General features: G+C 38.5%; 1 protein-coding gene across 1 annotated transcript in view; it reads left to right on the top strand.

Annotated features, from left to right (window-relative positions):
• The window catches only part of SLC9C1 (solute carrier family 9 member C1), a 74,544-nt gene that overhangs the window by 27,067 nt on the left and 24,915 nt on the right, over positions 1 to 22,562 (top strand). The window contains exons 10-15 of the mRNA XM_069069833.1: positions 6,740 to 6,821; positions 9,142 to 9,308; positions 10,221 to 10,340; positions 11,387 to 11,484; positions 14,144 to 14,263; positions 20,740 to 20,935. Coding sequence (XP_068925934.1) covers positions 6,740 to 6,821; positions 9,142 to 9,308; positions 10,221 to 10,340; positions 11,387 to 11,484; positions 14,144 to 14,263; positions 20,740 to 20,935 — 783 coding nt within the window. The remainder of the gene's footprint in view (positions 1 to 6,739; positions 6,822 to 9,141; positions 9,309 to 10,220; positions 10,341 to 11,386; positions 11,485 to 14,143; positions 14,264 to 20,739; positions 20,936 to 22,562) is intronic.

The raw sequence follows: 22,562 nt of genomic DNA, 5'->3' as shown, positions 1-22,562 counted from the left end.
AAGTTCCTTTGCGTATTCCAAGGTAAGAATGCCAGTTCTGAGGTCTTTTTAAATCAGGCTTGGATATACCCAAGACTTATATAAATACACTTTTTACAGACAAAGTATGATCTTAATCACTGAAGAGATGTCCATTATTTATGGTTGGGCCAAATCAATATAAAAAAATCATGAAGATATCTCAACCTAAATAATGACCACAGTCTTAAGAGTACTAATAATATTTTTACATACAAGAAGTAAACAATTTGACCTTATTGAGTCCCTTATAATTGATCTTTAATGTTGAGCTTATATTTCTCCTGAATTTTATATGTTGAATTTTGCATCAAGTTCTGCTGTCTTTGTCGCAAATACCTGAAATTATTTTATTTTTTTAATTGTTTTTCGTTTTTCAAATGCTTTATTAACTTCTGATTTACATCATTCATTTCCGCCAGATTTTGAATTACAGATTTTCTTCCCATTTTTCCCCTACCCACTGTCCTAAAATAGCAGTCCCACATCCTCCTCCAATCTGCTCTCTCCCATATCTTCTCCCATATTCCCTTCTACTTTTCCAGTAGGGCATGGTGGATCTCTATGCCCCAGTGCCTGTATATCTTATTTCCCAATTAAATGTAAAATAGTATTAATAATAGTATATACATATATATATATATATATATATAACGTTAAACATTTGATTTTAAAACTTTGAATTCCAGATTCATTCCCTTCCTCCCTTGTTACCCACCCTTACTGGGAAGATAAGCAGTTCAGTATAGGTTGTACATGTATAGCTAATGCAAAACACTAACATAGTAGATATATTATAAAATATTGACTATATTTCCCTCCCTCCTATCCCACCTCCCACTTGTTCTATTCTCTAATTTGATCACATCCCTTTTCAAAAGTGGGTGCTTCCAACATCCCTCCCCCACCAGCCTGCCCTCCCTTCCATCATCCCCCCTCTCATCCCCTTCCCCCCTACGCTCCTGTAGGGTGAGATACCCTATTTAGTGTGTATTTCATTCCCTCCCCGAGCCAAATTCAGCGAGAATAAGGTTGACTCATTCCCTTTTGCCTTCCTATTCTTCCCCTCCATTGCAACCATTTTCCTTCACCTCTTCTATATGAGATAGTTTACCCCATTCTGTCTCTCCCCATCTCTCATTATATTCCCCTCTCACCTCTTAATTTCACCTTTTAAATATCATCCCTTCCTATTAAATTGGTCCTGTGCCCTCTTTCTATGTATACTTGTAAACATATATACACACATTCATATATGTTTTCATATGCCCGTATACCCTCCAATATAGACATATATATGTATGTGTATATATATATGTGTGTGTATATATATATATATATATATACACACACACACATATGTATATGTATTTCTATTCCCTTCAACTATTTTCATAGTGGAAAAGTTTCATCAGTTACAATTATCATTTTTTCATGTAGGAAAGTTAATAGTTCAACTTTGATAAGTGGCTTATGATTTCTTTTCCCTGTTTACCTTCTCAAGCTTCTCTTGCTTCTTGTATCTGAATGTCAAATTTTCTATTCAATTCTGGTTTTTTCATCAAGAATGCTTGAAAGTCCTCTATTCCACTGAATGACCTTATTTTCCCCTGAAACATAATACTTAGTTTTGCTGGGTAGGAGATTCTTGGTTTTTAATCCCAGCTCCTTTGTCCTCCAGAATATCATATTCCAGGCCCTTCAGTCCCTCAGTGTAGAAGCTGCCAGATCCTGTGTTATTCTGGTTGGGTTTCCACAATATTCAAATTGTTTCTTCCTGGCTGCTTGTAATATTCTCTCCTTGATCTGGGAATTCCAGAACCTGGCTATAATATTCCTAAGAGTTTTCTTTTTCCTATCTTTTTCTGGAGGTGATCAGTGGATTCTTTCAACCTCTATTTTGCCTTCTGGTTCTAAAACATCAGGGAAATTTTCATTGAGAATTTCTTGGAGGATGATTTCTTGGTTCTTTCTTTGATCATGGCTTTCAGGTAGTCCAATAATTTTAAAATTATCTCTCCTGGATCTATTTTCCAGGTCAGTGGTTTTTCCCATGAGATATTTCACATTGCCTTCTATTCTTTTATTTGTTTGGATCTGTTTAACAGAATCTTGGTTTCTCATCAAGTCACTAGCTTCCCTTTGGTCCATTCTAAATCCAAGGGAATGATTCTCCTCATTGAACTTTTGAGATTCTTTTTCCATTTGGCAAATTTAGCTTTTTAAGGCATTCCTCTCCTCATTGCCTTTTTGAGCCTCTTTTGCCATTTGAGTTAGTCTGTTTTTTAAGGTGTTATTTTCCTCATTCAGGCTGTTGACTCTCATTTCATAATTTTCTTACATCGTTTTCATTTCTCTTCCCAATTTTCCTCCACTTCTCTTATCTTCTTCTTAAGGTCCTCTACGGCCTGTAACCAGCTCGTATTTTCCTTTGAAGTTTTTGGTGCAGGTGTTCTGACTTCACTGTTTTCCTCCTGTTCCATGATGTGATCCTTCTTGTCCCAAAATAGGAGTCTAATGTTGGATTCTTCTGTTTGTTTTGCTTCCTTTACCTGGTCATGTTGCCCCTTGGTCACTTGACCCCTGGGCTTTTTGCCACAGTAGGACTCTGCCACCAGACAGGGGAGCTTTCGTCCCAAATGCTGGGGTTTTCTCATCTGCCGGAGGTATTAGATGGGTGCCCTCTCTGAGGTCTCTACACTCTCTGGCTAGCTGGTCATACGCCCCAGGACCTCCACCCTAGACTGCAATCCAGATCCAAGCAGGTTAAAGCAAGAGCGATTACCCCTCAGACTGGTTGATTGGTCCCCCTACAGTCTGCAGGCCAGGAGCTGAAGCTGCAACAAGGCACCGGCTGGGCCAAGGCAGCTCAGAGGCTTCTTGCCCCAGGGTCAAAAGCCATGTACTCCCACTTTATTGGCTCCCAAAGTCCAGACTGCACTGACCTCTCACTTTGTCCTTTGCATCTGTGTGTTGATGAATCTGGAAACGGCCACAGCTGCTGGTGATCTGGATTCCCTCCAGCTGGTGGCTGGTCAGGCCCACCCTGGGGCTAAAACCTCCAGCTCATGCAGGGCTGGGCTCGGCTCCCAGAGCACTGCACTGGCTGATTCCTGCTGGTCTGCCGTGCTGTCCTTAGCAGGAGGTTAGCTTCTCTGTGTCATTTTGTGGGTTCTGTAGCTCCAAAGTTTGTTCAGAGTCCCCTTTTATGTGAGTTGGGGAAGGTAGAAGCTGGAGCTGAGCAGTGGTCCTATTTCTACTCTGCCATCTTGACTCTGCCTCCTCCTGAAATTCTTTTAGTTCTTTAAATATTCATTTTTTTTCATTCAGTATTACACTTAACTTTGTGGGGTAAATTACCTTTGGTCATAACTTTCAATGTAATAACTTCTAGGTCTTGTATAATAACCCAGGTCTTTTGCTCTATGAAATATAGTATTCCAAGATGTAGGGTACTTCAATGTAATAACTGCTAGGTCTTGTATAATCTTTACTGTAGTTCTATGATATTTAATTTTTTTCTTGTTACTTGCAATATTTTCTCCTTAACCTGGCATCTTTGAAACTTGGCTATAATATTTCTATAAGCTTTCCTTCTATGATCTCTTTCAGATGGTGATCAGTGGATTGTTTATATTTCTGCATTGCCTTCTTGTTCTAGAACTTCAGAGTGATTTTCCTTGATAATTTCTTGCAATATTTTATCAAGATTCTTTTTTTGATCATAACTTTCAGGTAGTCCAATCATTCTTAGATTTTCTTTCCTTGATCTTTTTTTCCAGATCAGTTGTTTTTCTGACAAGATGTTACACATTTTCTTCTATTTTTTCATTTTTTTGAATTTGTTTTATTATTTCTTGGTTACTTATAACATTATTAGCTTCCCCTTGCCCAGTTCTAGTTTTCAAGGAATAATTTTCTGTCTTAAGTTTTGATTCTAGCTAATTGACTTTATTTTCATAATTTTCTTGATTTTCTTGGATTGTTCTCTTTTTTCTCATTTTTTCCTCAATCTCTCTTACTTTATTTTTAAAGTCCTTTTAGAGTTCTTCCAAGAACTGTTTTGGGAGTTGTGACTATTTGACATTTCTCACTGAAAAAGTAAGAATTTTGTTAGCTCCACTATCTTCCTCTGAATATGAACCAAGATCTTCTCTATCCTCATAGTAGCTGTCTATGGTTGGGTTCTTTCTACTGTTTACTTGCTTTTATTTTTATTTTATTTTTAGCAGCTATATTATAATCAAGTTCTAGTTGTGAGGGGTGGGGAATGATGTGCCAAGCCTCAAGTCTTTCTTCCTGCTATTTTCTGAGCTCTGTCCAGCAGCCCAGCCTTGGGCACTCTTCTCTACCACTAAGCCATGCAATGGCTCCCAGCCACACAGTCCTGTAAAAACTCTAGCTCCTTATGGTGATTCCAATGGCTGTGTACTACAGCTATCCTCTCTGCCCTGGAGCTAAACCCAGGGACTCTGCTCTCCTACTAGTGTCCACAGCCAGCAGAGTCCCCACCCCTCTGCTACCACACTCACCGGGAATATGCTAGCTCCTTCTCCTCAACAGCCACAACCCAGGACTGCATCAGGTCAGCATAATTGTGCTTGGTGTCCTTCAACAATAGAAGGTCCTTCACTCTCCTCCTAATCAGCCTTCTGACCTCCACACTGTCCATGAGGGGAAAGTTCCTGAGACTGAGGCAGCCTCCCAACCCAGCTGCCCTAGGGCTTGCTGTTTGTTCTGTAGAGTAGGCCTGGAGGTGTTTGCACTTCACTCTGGCTGAACCTCAGGCCTGGGAAGTCCAGTTTTTCCTGGAGTCTTTTCAGATTGTTAAGAGGACTTCTGCTTTACTCTGATTCCTGTTCATTTCTACTGCTCTGTGTTCACTCAAAGGTAATGTTCTGTCTTGTTTTGTGTGTGTGGAGGAAATGAAAGTTTTCTGACCTACTCTGCCATCTTCCCAGAATCTTGGCAACGTTGTGTGACTTTCCCACAATTATACTGATGCTTAGTCACAATGAAGTACTTTTGGATCCTGACTGCTTGCTCTCTGTCATTCTCATCTCTCTCTGTGTCTCTGTCTCTCTCTCTCTGTCTCTGTCTCTCTGTCTCTGTCTCTCTCTGTCTCTGTCTGTCTGTCTCTCTCTCTCTCACACACACACACACACACACACACACACTCTTTTTAAACAATATCATCCTGCTGATGCTCTAATATTAGGCTGCAAATTCTGCAATGCTATAATCTTTGAAGACTCAAAGTTGTAAAACTCAATGGAGCACAGAAATAAGCTGCAGCCTATTTCCAACAATGAGTTACCTGCAAAAAGTGGCATAAGAGATTTGGATGATCTAAAAAACAACTGGGTGAGATGGCTAGGTGGTACAGGAAGACCCGAGTTCCATTTCAGCTTCAGACACTTACTAGACGTGTGACCCTGGGCAAGCCACTTAACCATGTTGGCCTCAGTTTCCTTACCTGTAAAATTATCTGGAGAACGAAATGTCAAACCACTGCAGTATCTTTGCCAACAAAACTCCAAAAAGGGTCATGAAGAGTCAAACATACCTCAGATGACTCGACAACAAAATGAAGGTTGGATGACTAATTGTGGATGATATTTTAAAGAAGATTAGTGAACAGTTTCACTAGGTGATCTTTGATTTACCTCTTACCTCCTTACTTTTAGATTCCATGATTCTACTTAACCATACACATTCTGATATTATGTTTCCGCCATTGTTATCTGAATAAGCCAACTGATTCTTGACCACACAATGATTTGTACTGAGGACCAAATCATAGTGACCATTAAAAACTATCATAACCAGGAAACAGAATGGATTCACTGAAAGCTTTTTTATCAGTTCATCCTTCATAGTTCTTTTTGCCTCTTTGAAATAAACTTGTCTTTCCAATCTTTATTTAATTCAGCTCAGCTCAAACCATAGACAAAACAGTTTCACAGCTGGAAGAGAAATTGGAGAACATTGGGTCCAATATTTTTATTAGTGCCAAAATGGGAAACTGATTTGTCTAAGGTTATAAAGGTTATTTATGGCAGAATTCAGGTCTCTTGACTCCTTGTCTAGTCTTTCTTTCCACTATACCACATGACAGTAAACTTCTAAATACTTTTTATTCTAGCTTCATATTGGGTCATTCACCTTTTTTGTGTGTGCTCTGGCCATTGGAAAAGGGGATCATTCATAAGGTTGAGTATTTTCTAAGCTGCACTTTTAAAATAAGGGTGTCATCTAGGTTGAGATGGAGAGGTCCTTAGTTTGTGTGTATACCTGATCTCTGCAAGGAGTTTTTATCATGAAGTATAAGAATTGGAGGCAAGAAAGGAGCAGAACTAAAGATGTGCAGTACTTTCCTCTGGAAAGCATAAAAGAAGCAGAAAGGAGAATTCATAGGGCAATTGGGCCTAGTGGAGCCTCTCTGCCATACCCTGTTCTTTCCCCAGGTCAGGTGATCTTTGTGACACAGATGCACAGAAATGAAGACACAAAGAGGTGGGTATGAAAGCAAGTAAAGGAACAGCAGAGAAGCCACATCCTACTACTACATACAGTGTTAAGGAAAATTTCCTGTCCACTAAAGTTGAGTCAGCTATTTGTGCACAGGGTTATTGACGTAGATGAGTGGTCTTAATTTTATGTTGATAAAGATATAATATGTAAATTGCCAGAGATTTCTTGTTCTGTTTTCCTATTCTAGATATTACTTCATGGAGTGACAATATGTTTAATTACTTTATTGATCAATTCAATCACATTACCTCGAGCAGTTATCCATTTAGGTAAGTCATATTAATATTTTGTAGAGACAAAAAATATGCAGAGAACCTAAGAAAAGGGATGGTAGAGGTTGTCTATCTAATAGAACCTATTAATTTTACCAAGGAGGAAATCAAGGCCCCAGAGAAATTAAATGAGTTGCTAAATACCACACAACAAATTGATGAAAAGGCTGGACCAATATCCTAGGCAGCATTCATCCCAAAATGGCTTCTGCTAATTAAGTTAAAAACTGATTATCATGAACCCAAATAAGTCACATGCCAAATGAATATAATTGTACACAGATAGAAGCAGAAATTGGAAAAAACTGGGAAATATGGATAATTAACATCAAGGTCAATTAAGCTATTTGTCCTTTGTCTTCCCTGGCCTATTTTATGGATTTCAAAATGGTTCTCTTACCTTGGTTTATCAAAATAAACAAATAAAACTTCTATAGAGGAAGTCCATATGTAGCTACTGAGAATAGAAACCAAATGTGAACAAAAATAAAACATATGGTTGATCAGACATAAACTTAGGACCATAGTTGTAGACCCAGAGAGGATCATAGACGTATTTGAATTCAACCACCTCATTTTACAGACGAGAAAACAGCAGCCACGAGGAGTGAAATGACTCACCCAGGGTCACAAACTGTTAAGTATCTGAGTCAGTTTGAACTGAGGTCTTCTTTTTTTTCACTTTGACTATTTAGAAACAGTCATTCAATTCAATTCAACAAACAATGCATGCAAGGCATGTGATACAGGGATAAAATATTTTTTTAATTTACTATCAGGGCAGGTAGGTGGCACAATGAATAGAGCACCAGCCCTCTTGTGTTCAAATCTGGCATCAGACACTTAACACTTACTAGCTGTGTGACCTTGGATGAGTCACTTAACCCCAATTGCCTTGCCTTCTCCCTTCCAAAAAAAAAAAGGCAAAAAAAAAATTTACTATCCTCAAGAGGCTTATGTTTTATGGGAAAGATACATGGCAGATAAGTAAATTGAAGGTTTTTCAAGAGGGAGAGAGTATTAAAAATTGTGTTGAGGAAGAAGCTAGAATTGAGAAGGTCTTAGGTGCGATGAGGTGGTGCTTGAAGTGAGTCATGAATGAGGATGACGATCTTAAGATTCCTGGGTGAATGATAGGATATGGAGGAGATGGGAGAGAAGGAAGAGTAGGGTGGCACCGAGGTTATATGTGCTTGGGCAACTGGCAGAGTGGCAAGACCCTTAGGAGAAACAGTAACTCCAGGCACCGATATCCACTGCACCATTGACAATTCGGTTCTGGGATCTGGGCAAGAGATTAGGGTTAGCTATAGATACTGGATCACCCATTCGTCTTCTACAAAATCACCCAAGGGCTTTTCCTAAATGAAGCTTCTGACCACATCACAGCCCTTCCATGCCCCATCCCCTACCCCCACGCACCAAATAAACTCAGGGGGTCTTTATTGCTTCTAGGATCAATAGGAACTCCTCCGCTTAACGTTCAAACTTCATCACAACCTTCCTCCTTCTTACCTTTCCAGTCTTGCATATCACTTCCATGCCCTCTAAAGTCCAACCATATGGACTTCCCTGCTCTTCTGCATACATGCCATTCTGTTTCTCTTTATCATTTCATTGGCTGTCCCTCATGCCTGGAATGCTCTACCTCCTCACCTACACCTCTTGGAATCTCTGCTTTCTTTAAAGCCTCAATTCAAGTATTGCCTTCTATATGTAGCTTTTCCTGATCCCCCTATCCCAGTTACTAGTTCCCTTACCCTCAAAACTTTCATATATGCATCTATATATTTATGTATATATACATATACATGTACATGTTTATGTATGTGTGTGCATGGGGAGAGAGAAAGAAAATGGCATAGGGACATATGGACACCTTGCATCCTCCTATTGACTGTAAGCTCCTGGAGGGCAGGGACCATTCCACTTGTATCTTTTTATGGCCAGAGGTTAGGTTGAAGTGAAGGGAATTGAAACAGTAGGGAGTTAGAACAAAGAGAGCTTTTATTCTGGCAGATGACAATTCTGTATTCTGAATGGAACTCTTATTGAAAGCAAGGGAGTATGGGTAGTTTTGTTCATAAGCATTTTGATCCTGATTTTCATTCTTCCAAATGAAAGAAAGTATAGAAGCAAAATCATTTGAATTTTTAAGTTGCTCACACCATAAAACTGGCTGATCTGAGTCTCCCAGTTTTCATTTCTGTTCATATTTCTTATCAAGACATTAAATGAAAAATGAGTGGAAATTATATAAATCGACATAGGGAGGCCAAGCCTTCTATAATTTAAAGACCCATTCTTTGTTTGATAGGTCTCCGTGACATTACATTAACAAAACGCAAGTCACTCCATTACACAGTTCAACATTTTCAAGAAATAATCAAGACTGCAGCCTCTGCTTTAAAATTTGATAGAAATCTTGCCAATGCAGATTGGAACTTAATTGACAAAAAAATAACATTTAAAAATCCATATAAGGTGAGCAATTAATCTATATTGTCTTGTTTCCAGAGTATGATGTGATTAACCTCAAGTAAATATAATTTGTGAAATGAGTACAGATTCATGATCTTTAAGATCAATAGACAAATTACAATGGTTCTTTGTTTAGCATAATAGAAAGGAGGGGTAGGAAGTCTATAGATATTAATTAAGTAATGAATGTAGAATGGGTTCCTACTTCTTAGAGTGGTTGTGAGGATCAAATGAAATAATATTTGTAATATGCTATATAAATGCTAGTTTTTGTCATTATCAGTATTATTATTAATAACACAATAGGAAGAACATTGGTTCTGACTTGCCCCCCACTGGAGTTTTAGGCTCCTATTTAAGGAGCAAGAGGCCTTTCCATCCCAATCTACTATATCAGCTGCTATGGAGAAAGCTGTCATCATATTTTTCATTATCTTACCTAACAGCATCCCCCACAGAATCCACTATAGGAGAGTGGGATGAAATTACCTCGTGTTCCTGGTGTTAGCTGGAGAGAGGATTATCAGATGGAAAAGTGCTCCAGTAGAAGTAAGTCAAAACCAATGGTAAATTCAACTCCAGTTCAGGGAACCTGGCATTGGGGAGAAAGCCCTTGGATTCCTGAGTGAGGTCATAACCCAAATTCAAGGGCCTCAGAATACAGTTCAGAGAAATAACTGGCTCCCTGAAACCAAATCTCTATAAGCTATCTATAAAGTAGGCCATTGCCTATATATTTGAAGAATTTGGGTCATCCAAAGAAATTGATTAGTTCTGGAAATAGTATCTTTGATATCAGGTGAAAGTTTTTTTTTTTCTTCATTGTCTATCTTTTTTTAGAAAAAAGTCTGTCAATTACTTGATGTATATACTAATTACTATATTTATGTTAGTATATTTGATTTTTACAATTAGTTGACACCGGAAGAATCAGATCAGATCAAATGTTCGAACTGTAACAAGGAAATAAGAGAAACCCATATTAGCACTGAAATCATGGAACTGGCGAGAGTACGCCTCTTATCAGCACAAATAGTTAGTACTTTGTTTTATTCTTAAAATAATTCTAATCTCCTACTTTGGCTAATCTTGACTTGTATTCAAGCCAAATGTCCCTTTCCACTGTGTCTACATAAGGGAAGGAAACACAACATTAAATAATTATCTGGTCATGTTTCACATTTCGTTAGTGACGAAGAGAATAACACAATTTTCAAATCTAGATCTTAGGAAATCCTAGTCCAGTTCTGTACTTGGAATGTATCTGCTGTAGAACACCGCCTCTCCTAATGTAGCTCACCTATATGAAAACCAAGACCCACAAAGCACTTTTCACCCCTTGGAACTACGTGTGTAGGCTATCATATTACCTACAGTTTTTGCAAGGTCATTAAATAGTAAATCGAATATCCACCTATTCAATGCATTGTGTATTTATGTATTAAGGTTACATTTTTTAAGGAAGGGAGGTTAGGCATTAATCCTGGGCTGACCACACCAATAGAATCCAAACCCATAAGGATTCATTAGGTACCTGTTATGTTCAAGGGTCTGTGCCGGGTGTGGAGGAGCTACACAAAGACAAAATGAGAAGTGAGCCCTTCCCTCAATGAGTTTACATCTTACTTTTGGGGGTGGGGTAAGGATGTAACATGGAAACAGATAAATATATACACAATAATTTAAAAAAGGAAAATCTATTAACAGAGAGAGGGCTTTTGGTCCCTTTTCTTTACTTATTATTCCCCAGTGCTGTATCAAGTTATTGTAATTTTATTTCTTATATTCCATCCCACACACTTTTTCATGTGTCACACACAGTCACTGAGAGTGGATGTTGGGGAAGCATGTATTTAGAAAATTCCAGGAGTGTTGAGTTGCTAGTATGCATGTAAAATCAAGGTATTTAATCTGTACGATCTCACAGATTGAATTCTACATGAAGGCCAAAATGTAGCCAAAAAAAATTTGTTTCAGCACTTATTATTTCTGTAGGCAAAATTACTTTACCTAGAGAAAAGGACAGTATCTCATCTTTTTTACCCTTCCTAATGACAATTAATTTTATTATTTCTTTAAAGGCAAGCTATGAGAGGCAATACACAAATGAGATTTTGTCCCAAAGTGCAGTCAAAGTCTTGGTAGGTGCTGCAGGGAGCTTTGGCGATAAAAAGGGAGAGTAAGTGCCTGTTTAATGCTTTCATTCATTCATTTGTTCAACAAGTATTTCTTAAGAGTCAACTACATTCAAGGGACTGTTTTAGGCACTAGTGATACAAAGACAAAAAAATAACCCTTACTTTCATGAATGATATCCTATTAGGGCAGTCCTATCCAATAAATCCAATAAACATTGATTAAGCCTATTGTGGTGCTAGGTGGCACAATGGATAGAGTGCCAGGCCTGGAGTCAGGAGGAGTCACTTCCTAAGTACATATTTGGTCTCAGACTTATTAGCTCTGTGATCCTGGGTTGGACACTTAACCCTATTTGCCTCAGTTTCACCATCTATAAAATGAGCTAAAGAAAGAAATGGCAAGAAATGGCACTCTATTATCTTTGACAAGAAAACCTCAAATGGGGTCATGAAGAGTCAGCCATGACTGAATAACAAATCAACAACAGCAGCAACAATAACAAAAAGGGCCTACTAGGTTCCAGGTGCTGTGGAGATTCAGTCTTTGCCCACAAGAAGTTTACAATCAAATGGGCAGGGGGAAGAACACAGAGAAAAGATTGTGGATATTGTTTGTCTTTTATTCTTGAATGGAGAACACAATTTACATTTGGGCCAATAGGTTCCCAAACGATGACAACTAAGGGGGAGGGAAGGGAGAGAATTGAGAGTTTGGGCTGGGTATTGTTAGCCAATCAATGAGAGCCCAAGTGAATTCGGTTTAAGTATGGCCCTTTAGAAAGAAATCTAGAGGCAGCTAGCTGGTGCAGTGAATAGAGCACAGTCCCTGGAGTCAGGAGGACCTGAGTTCAAATTCAACCTCAGACACAACACAAAAATTAGCCATGTGACCTTGGCCAAGTCACTTAACCCCAATTGCCCTCCAAAAAGCAAAACGAAAAAGTTTTTTTAAAAAGAAAGAAAGAAATCTAGCCTAAGGTATCTTGTGAGGTTTCAGCAGTCAAAATTTACATTCCTTTGGGTAGAGCACCCAGGGATAAGGGTATGATATCTTATGTGCTAGGAGGGTGAGGAAGGAGGAAAGGAGAGACTAGGCGAGGAGAGGAGGGTTGGCCCCCAGTGTGTCAGCTCATGCTACTCATTATATCAGGAAGGTATATGACTTGAAAGTAAATTGGATTTAAGTGAGGCAGAGCTGTGTACTCACCAGCCTCACTTTCTCCTCCAGAGCCATCTGGGTCCAGTGGCAAGATATAGATCAGGATGACTGGTGATGTGGGAGACCATGGACTTTTCACCTTCTAGCCCTCCAAACAGTGGGGAGAGGAGGCTGAAGCAAGTTGTGTCAATTAGGCTTGAGTTAGCAGCATGGTGATGAGATTAGAAATGATAGTCTTATCCTGGATGGGAGGAGGGAAGGGGGACAATCAAGTTTCATGGAGTAGAGACATAGAAAGTCATTTAATGAATGGGAAATACCTAGTAGACAACAATAGTAATTTGCTAGCTGTGTGAAGTTTCAACTGGAGAGGGCAGTTGAAAGCAGGGAAACCAATTAGAGACTATTAGAAGAGATGATATCCAAATGACAAGTGTTGAGGTCCTGAATTAGACTGGGGACTGGGTAAATGGAAATATTTCTAATAAATCTGTTATTTCATTGATGAGGAAAATTCCTTGATACCCTTAGATTTTTTTCCCTGTTTTTCTATTATGAACTTAATAAACACCAAATAAAACAGGCATTTCCACATATAATGAAAAAGAAAATTGTACATGAAACTTACTGTCGTTCAATCCTTCCAGTCCTGTCTGACTCTTCATGACTCCATTTTGTGTTTTTCTTGATAAAGATACTGGAGTGGTTTGCCATTTCCTTCTCCAGTTCATTTTACAAATGAGGAATTGAGGCAAAGAGGGTACAGTGACTTGACCAGGGTCATACAGCTAGTTAAGTGTCTGAGGCCAGATTTGAATTCATGAAGATGAATATTCCTGATTCCAAGCCCAATGTGCAACCATCTAGCTGCCGTACATGAAATTGTATGTAGGTCACTATTCCATACAGGTTTTATTTTTGTTTTCTTTCTTTGAAAGTATGTAAGTTGAACCTACAACTTTCAAAGCTGTCTTGCTTGTCTATACTCCTTTCCGATTTTTTTCTTCATTGTTAAAAATAAAAAAGATGTTTCAGTGACCCTTCCTTCTTTCCTCTCTGTCTCTCTCTCTTCTTTCTTTTTCTTCCATTTTCTCTCCCTCCCTCTTTCTTTCTTTTACTTTTTTCCCTACCTTAATCTACCCTTATTCCCCCTTTATCTTCCCACCCAATACTGATGAAAAGAAAAAGAAAACCCTTTTAACTTATATGCATAGTCAAGCAAAGCAAATCTCTCCACTGCAGTCCTATAGATCATTGAGGTTCTTTGGACTTGACCAAGTCAGGAGTTCTTAGTCTTCTCAGAGTGAGTGCTCATGCCTTGCTTTGGTGCAGTGTGACCCACATGCGTGAGAGAGTCTCTACAAAACTGGTACTTGTCAACTGAAAGATTTAGGCCATTTTCCTCCTGACTCTTCCAATAATCACTACAGATCATTTCATATGACCTTTCTAGCTAGGAAAATAGTCTTGGCTTTCTGATGGACTTGAAGTCAAAATATCCCAGAAATACATTTGAAATTTCTTTCCTTTTTTCATTTCAGATTTATGAGTTTTCAGAAAATACAAGCTTATGTTGAAAAAAATAAATTTTTTAATCTCTTCAGGAAAATATTACTAAATTGGGTTTATAACACAAAAAAAGAAAAAAGAGTGGCACCAAAGTGAGTACCATACAACTCTGATATAAATGTAATTACATTTATGCAAACTTTTCCAAGTTTTTAAGGTTTTATTATTTACTGTATAGTAACATAGGATAGTAATTACTAAAGATAGTCATGTCTTTAATAAAAGTTCATTTCCACAATGCACTAGAGTTGAAACAGTACCTTTCTTGCAGCTACCCCAGGAGTTAGATTGTATAAGTAATCCAGATAGTAACTACTGACACTCAAATTTGTTTTTTTTTAAATTTGCTTTATTAACTTCTGTTTTACATCATTCATTTCCACCAGATTTTGAGTTACAAATTTTCTCCCCATTTTTCCTCTACCCACCGCCCCAAAATAGCAGTCCCACAGGATATCCCTCCTCCAATCTGCTCTCTCCCATATCTTCTCCCATAACCCCTTTGATTTTTCCAGTAGGGCATGGTGGATCTCTATGCCCCAGTGCCTGTATATCTTATTCCCCAATTACATGTAAAATAGTATTAATAGTATATATATATATACATTTGATTTTAAAACTTTGAATTTCAGATTCATTCCCTTCCTCCCTTGTGACCCACCCCTACTGGGAAAATAGGCAATTCAGTAAGTACATGTGTAGCTAATGCAAAACATTAACATAGTAGATATATTGTAAAAGACTGACTATATTTCCCTCCCTCCTATCCCACATCCCACTTGTTTTATTCTCTAATTTGATCCCATCCCTTTTCAAAAGTGGGTACTTCCAACATCCCTCCCCCACCAGCCTGCCCTCCCTTCCATCATCCCCCCTCTCATCCCCTTCCCCCCTACTCTTCTGTAGGGTGAGATACCCTATTTAGTGTGTATTTCATTCTGTTTCCAAGCCAAATTCAATGAGAATAAGGTTGACCCATTCCCTTTTGCCTTCCTATTCTTCCCCTCCATTGAAACCATTTTCCCTTGCCTCTTCTGTATGAGATAGTTTACCCCATTCTGTCTCTCCCCATCTCCTCTCATTATATTCCTCTCTCACCTCTTAATTTCACCTTTTAAGTATCATCCCTTCCTATTAAATTGGTCCTGTGCCCTCTATCTATGTATACCTGTAAACAATTCACATATGTTTTCATACACCCATATACCCTCCGATATAGACATATATATTTCTATTCCCTTCAACTATTTTCATACTGAGAAAATTTCATCAGTTACAATTATAGTTTTTCCATGTATAAATGTTAATAGTTCAACTTTGATAAGTTCCTTATGATTTCTTTTTCCTGTTTACCTTTTCATGCTTTTCTTGGCTTCTTGTTTCTGAATGTCAAATTTTCTATTCAACTCTGGTTTTTTCATCAAGAATGCTTGAAAGTTCTCCATTCCACTGAATGACCATATTTTCCCCTGAAACATAATACTCAGTTTTGCTGGGTAGGGGATTCCCTTTGAAGGTTTTGGTCCAGGAGTTCTGACTTCACAGTCTCCCTCCTGTTCCATGTTTTGATCTTTTTTGTCCCCAAAATAGAAGTCTAATGTTGGATTCCTCTGTTTGCTTTGCTTCTTTTGCCTGGTCATGTTGCCACTCAATTACTTGACTTTTGGGCTTTTTGCCACAAAGACTCTGCCACCAGACAGGAGCTTCCGTCCCAAATGCTGGGGTTTTCTCAGCTGCCAGAGGTATTAGTTGGGTGCCCTCTCTGAAGCCTCCACACTCTCTGGCAAGCTGGTCACACTCCCCAGGACTTCCACCCTAGACAGCAATCTAGATCCACACAGGTTAAAGCAAGAGCAATTGCCCCTCAGACTGGTTGCTTGGTTCCCCTACACTCTGCAGTCCAGGAGCTGAAGCTGCCACGTGGTGGCAGCTGTGCTGTAGCCCTCAGGGGCTTCTTGCCCTGGGGGCAAAAGCTGATGCACTCCCAACTGGTCCCAAAGTCGACACTGTACTGACCTCTCACTTTGTCCTTAGCATCTATGTGTTGATAATTCTGGACTGCCACAGCTGCTGGTGATCTGGAGTCCCTCCAACCTGTGGCTGGTCAGGCCCACCCTGGGGCTAAAACCTTGATGTGGAGCTGGGCTTGGCTCCTAAAACATTTCACTGGCCAATTCCTGCTGGCCTCCTGGGCTGTCCTTAGTGGGAGGTTAGCTTCTCTGTGTCATTTTGTGGGTTCTGTAGCTCCAAAGATTCTTCAGAGTCCCCTTTTACATGGATTGGAGGTGGTGAGAGCAGGAGCCTTGCAGAAGTCCTGTTTCTACTCCGCCATCTTGACTCCCCCCTCTCTTGTTTCCTGTGACACTCAAATTTGAATCCAGTTTTTTTGGGGTTCCAAATCCTGAATTCTTTCCATTACTTCATGCTGCCTCTCTGAAATGGAAACAAGCTGAAAGTTTTTTTAAGCTCCACAAATTTTTAATAATTCCTTAAATTGGAACAGATCTCTATCTATTAGTTTATTTTTTGCTAAACTGTTTCCTTAAAGCTATCTCTTAAAAATAAATGAATAAATAAACAAACAAATAAATAAATAAGCTACAAAAGGGCCTGAAGCCATGCCTGGATTTTAGCCCTTCTATCAATTTGTGAATGATGAAATATAGCTAGAGGCTAAATCTAAAATATTAAGCTAATGAATATTTTTCATGTTTGAGGTCATGTAAACAACATACTTTTTTCTTTTTTAATTTGATGTTATTTAATTGAATGCCTATTCTAACCTAGTTTTAATCCATCAATCTTTAAGAACATTTTTATCAAAATATTTACTACAAAACACATTATTACATTCTTTGCTTTTATTCCAAGGCAAGTATTTATAACCTGGGACCTGTGGATTTAAAACAGTTTTGATAATGTATTTCAGTATAATTTATTTCCTTTGTAATCCTATGTATTTTATTTTATACATTGTAAAATATCATTCTGAGGGTTCAAAGGCTTCCTCAGACCTCCAGAGTATTCATAATCAAAAACAAAATTAAGAACCTGTGCTCTAAGAGGATTATGGGATAAAAATGTTATATGGTTTGTAATGCACATGTGTCAACACTAGCTTGCAGGTAGAACAGAAGGGCAAAAATCAGCCACTCAACAAGCATTTTTAAGCATTTCCTGGCACTAGTCTAATCAATGGGGAAAGAAAGGCAAAAAGCCATCCTTGCTCTTGAGCTCACAGTCCAATAGAGGATACAACATACAAATGACTTTGTATAAACAAGCTATATACAGGATAAATTGTAGATTATCAACAGAGGGAAGGAACTAGCATTAGGGGAGATTGGGAAAAGTTTCTTGAAGAGACTGGAACATTAGGCGTGACTAAAGGAAACCAGAGAAGCCAGAAGATATACATGAGGAGGGAGAGAATTCCAGGCATGGAGGACACTAGTGAAAATTCACAGAGAAAGGGAAATCTGAGGAATAGCAAGGAGTTCAGATCCCTGAATATGTTGGGGTAGGTAAGCTATAAGAAGATTGGAAAAGTTGGAAGGTGATCGGGTTGGGAAGGGTGTGCAATGCCAAAAAGAAATTATAGATTTGATCCTTTTTGTAGATTTGATATAGGTTATTGGTTAGGGGATTGATATGGTCTGACATGTTCTTTAGGAAGATCAATTTGGTAATTAAGTGGAGGGTGGACTGGAGTGGGGGAAAGACTGGAGGCAAGAAGACCAACCAGCAGGCCATTGCAATTAAGTCCAAGCATAAGGTGGTGAGATTCTGGGCCAGGCTAGTAGCAGTGTCAGAGGAGAAAAGGAGCAAAATCAGAGATGTTAAGGTAAAGTTGACAAGACTTGGAAACAGCTTGTATATAAGTGGTGATAGCCAGGAACTGAGGATGACAACTAGGTTATGAGCCTGGATGACTGGAAGGAAAGTTTAGAAGGAGAAGGGCTTGGGAGAAAAGATTAATACATTCAGTTTGGGGGCCGCTAGGTGGCATAGTGAATAGAGCACCAGCCCTGAGGTCAGGAGGACCTGAGTTCAAATCCAGCCTCAGACACTTAACATCTACTAGCTGTGTGACCTTGGGCAAGTCACTTAACTCGAATTGCCCTGCCTTCTCCCCTCCAAAAAGAAAAAAACAAAGTTCAGTTTTACACATGTTGAGTTTAAGATGTATGAAAGGCAATTACAAATCTAAGTCTGGAGGTTAAGGCTGGATAAGTAGGTTTGGGAATCATTTGTGTAAAGATGACAGTTGAATCCATGGAAGCTGATGAGATTACCAGGTAAGATATATAATATGTATAATATATGAGTATAGATATAGATATGCACAGATATCTCATGGAGTCAGATATCTGCGGAATAACCATTGTTAGTGGCTATGACCTATATGAAGACCAAACACAGGAGACTGAGGAATGCTCAGAGGGGTAGGAGCAGAATCAAGCTAGAGTAGTATCACAGAAAATGAGAGAGAAAAGGGTATCAATAGAAAGAGGATGATCAATGATGTGAAAGGTTGCAGAGAGGTCAAGAAGGATGAGGAGTAAGAAAAGGCAGTTAGATTTGGCAATGAAGAATTTATTGTTAACTCTGGAAGAGAGCTGTTTCAGTTGAATGATGAGGTCAGAAGTCAGAGTATAGAGTTAAGAAGAGAATTAAAGGAAAAGAATTGGAGGTATATATTGTAGGTGACCTCGGGAGTTTAACCATTAAAAGGAAGAAAGATATGGGAAAAAGCTAATGAGGATAGATGGGTCAAGTGAGAGTGTTTTGAAGCTATGGGTGTGTTTAGGCAGGGGAGAAGCAACCAGCAAATAGGGAGAATAGAGATGATAGAGTGGGCAATCTGCTGGAAAAGATGGGATAGAAAGGGATCACTTGAGAAGTGTTTGATTTGAAAAGACCAGCCCTTCATGTGAGAAAAGGGTAAAGGAGGAGGTTGGGGCAGAAGGCATGTGAGTGACATGAGATGAGGAGAAGAGGGAGCTCTCAGCAAATGGCCTCTATTTTTCTCAGTGAAATATAAGGCAAGGTTCTCACCTGAGCATAATAGTAATGGAATTTAAAGATCCCCCTGTATTGGCTTGGTTTTTGGGTTGAGTGTTAAAACCCAGAGCTTGTGAATCCCACTTGTGGGATGGACTTGTTGACATGAAAAGAAAGGGTTGAACTGGGAGGAGCTGGTGCCGTGGATTTAGAGAGGCACATGCAGAGGAAGAGAGGCAGAAGAGTTTTGGGGAGCAGCATTGTGGAGGCAGAGTGAGAGAGAGAGGATTGATGAGGGCCAGTTTGAGCTGCCCAGGACTTTTGAGAGCTGCCACCCAGAGTGCTGGTACTTTGTCTGTTTTGATGTTGTTTTGCCAGATTTGTCCACTGGTGAAGGACAGTCCTGTTGTTGCAGAGGTTCTGGAACCTTGCTGTTGGTTCAGAAGCCCTGAAGAAGGATTTTCTTGCTGTGTGTTTACAGAAATCCTGGAAGAGGGTTTTGCTAATGTTTTCAGGGGTCCTAGGACTGTTCTGCAGACAGAGAATGAATTAATGAGGACATTGGTAATGTATCTTGTGGCCTTGTTAAGCTTTGCCTCCCCCAGGAACAAAGATTGCTGAGAACTTGCCTTGGGTCAAGATGAAGAGAAGACCTCTCTTTGGGTATTAAATGCTGTGCTTAAACTTGTTGTAACTCAGGTATAGAATGCCTTATCAGTTGTGATCCAGGGGTGGGAAACTTTTGACTTTTTTGTACTCTGTGACTGATCAAATGAATGTACTTTATTTATGATTGGAAACTAATCTCCATTCAAGAAGAAGGTCTTTGGGATTGACCAAATGAATGTACTTCCCAAGGGTGAAGTAGTACTTAGAAATTATTGAATTACACTTGGTAAATGCTATATTTTGAATTATGCTGTATTTTGATTTTCTCTGTTCTTAATTTGTCAATGAATAAAATGGAGAGCAGCTATGCTGGTATTTTGAACCTTTGGGAAGTTGCCTTTGCTTGGCATTACACTGAGTGAGGCCATTAGAATAAATTTACCATGAGGATTACTTAATAGCAAAGTCAACATCTAGAGTGTCAGCTCAAAATGGGGGCTTATGGTAAAATTGTTGTTAATCAGAAGTCCAAACTGAATATGGGCAGTATTCAAACATTCCAAAAATATAAGAAATCTACAAGCTCCCAAAAGTATGGGCAGAGCTTCTGGGTTCATGCACAAGGAAAGTAGGAGGGAAATGGATTTTAGAATAGGATACCTGGAAGTGCAGCTCAAGACCAAGTGTGTTTAGGTATGTCCACACAATAGCACAACTGGGATATAACTTTTGATCCTGGAATAAAGGTTTTTAGTTTTCATTTAAACTACCTTTTTGGTATGGTCAGATAAGAGCTGGAAGGTCTAGGCTATTTTCTAGCATAAAAGTAGGATTATACAGGTGCTGATGATGGCAACAAGGAGCTAGGTTCTCTGGTGGGTCCTAACAGGTCTGACAAAGAGCTTAAGTATATACTAATGACATAATTTTTCTTCTATTCACTTTTTTTAAACAGAACTCCAATTCTTTTAGTTTGTCATAAGATTGTGTTTAGCGATGAATTTGAATACACTGGATATCTTGTGATCATTTTGAGTATGGCTCCTCTTATAATTTCTTGGATACCACCATTATACAGGATCTATAGCTTGGAAATCAGAAGCATAACATATACATTCCTTTTCTTTTACATTATGGAGACCACATTAAAGGTAATAACTCTCTATTGCCCATCTATGTGTGTGTGTGTGTGTGTGTGTGTGTGTGTGAGTGTGGGTGTAATTGTGGGTGTGTGATTTGAGATATATTGTGTTTAAAGAAAAATTTCCTAAACTTGGTTTTGTCTTACCACTTAGGTGTCATCAGTGACCTTGAGGGATATCAAAAATTCTTTCTCAAATATCAGTACAAAATTAATGTTAATTTACACACTTCAGTGCAGAGCAAATGTTTATACATTTACAAATACAACTAGAAATGTGATATTTCAACTCTTGTCTTATGAGACTGAGGCTAAAAAGCTAGAAATTAAAGATAGTGAGATTATATCTATTGTTTGAGAGATATAAATGATGTTTGAAGTGTTATTGGAAAATTGAAAATGTGGTGTAGGAGAAAATGTTCAGGCTAGCAGAAACAATGATACTCGAGTTAGAGGCAGAAGACTATTTCTAGCTCCAGATTTATTAATTACTAGCTTTGTGAGCTCAGGCAAAATACTTGAAAGTATCCCACTTACTTTATAAAGCTATTCTGAAGGATGAAAGAAATAATGTACAGGTAAGCACCTCCAGCACCTAGCACATGGTGCCTAATAAAATCCTTGTCAATTAATAAGCTGAAAAGTATTTTGTAATTGCAAGATACTATCATAATCATCATCATTATAATTAAAGTCATAGGATCATATATCTAGACCTTGAAAGGGTCTTAGGGGAATTATTCAGGTCAAACCCTTCATTTTGCCCAGAGGATGTCTGTAGCCCAGAAAAGGGACTTTTCCAAAATCACACAGCAAATGAGCAAAAAAACTAGGATAATTCCAAGTTCAGGGCTAAGATCCTACTCCAATGCCTTATCAAAATTTAAACATGATGTTGGATTCTCAAAGGCAATTCTAGTAAAGCAAAAGTTTTGGCAGATCCTACTAAAACTGGAAAGTATTTGAGTATCAGCATTCAATTATTATTTGCAGACTACTTGCTAAACTCAGAAAGGCTAGGCATACGGTTAACACAAAATAATGGTGTTTATGGCTACAGCAAGTCATGAATACATCTACTAAGGTATAGAAAAGGGATGTCATCTGTATCGATTGAGGAAATAATGGATCTCTATGAAATATTTAGTTATTATTAAAGTACGAAGATAATGGAGGCATACATTGGAAACTAAACCACAAACAAATGAATCTTCCAAGGTTATTTTATAAGTTGAAGACATTATTTAGATAATCATTTTCCTAGAAGAGGATGAAGTTTTAAAATATGTACATATATGTAAATCTGTATTGAGTTATTACTGAAAAAAAAAAGACAAATTTTGTCACCGTAGAAAGTGTACTAGAATTTGCATTAGGATGCCTGTTTTCTATTCCTAGCTGTATCAAAAACCAGCAATTTGATCCTGGGCAAGTTCATTGGGCTTGCTGGCTTCATTTTCCTCATCTGTAAAATGAGGGGTTTAAATTAGTTATTTCTAATCTCCTTCTAGATCTATAAATCTATAACAGCATACAGTTAGAACATATCTTAGGATATTTGTAACATTCTAAAACAATTTTAATTACAAATCAATGTATCCCTTATAGAGGTATGTATAGTATGTATTTTATTGCAA

The sequence above is a fragment of the Petaurus breviceps genome, unplaced genomic scaffold, assembly GCF_028583685.1.
Source record: "Petaurus breviceps papuanus isolate PSGF00001 unplaced genomic scaffold, PetGlider_PUasm1.0 90792, whole genome shotgun sequence".
NCBI classification, from domain to species: Eukaryota; Metazoa; Chordata; class Mammalia; order Diprotodontia; family Petauridae; genus Petaurus; species Petaurus breviceps.
The sequence above is the reverse complement of the archived record's forward strand: the minus strand, read 5'-3'. Positions and strand labels throughout refer to the sequence as shown.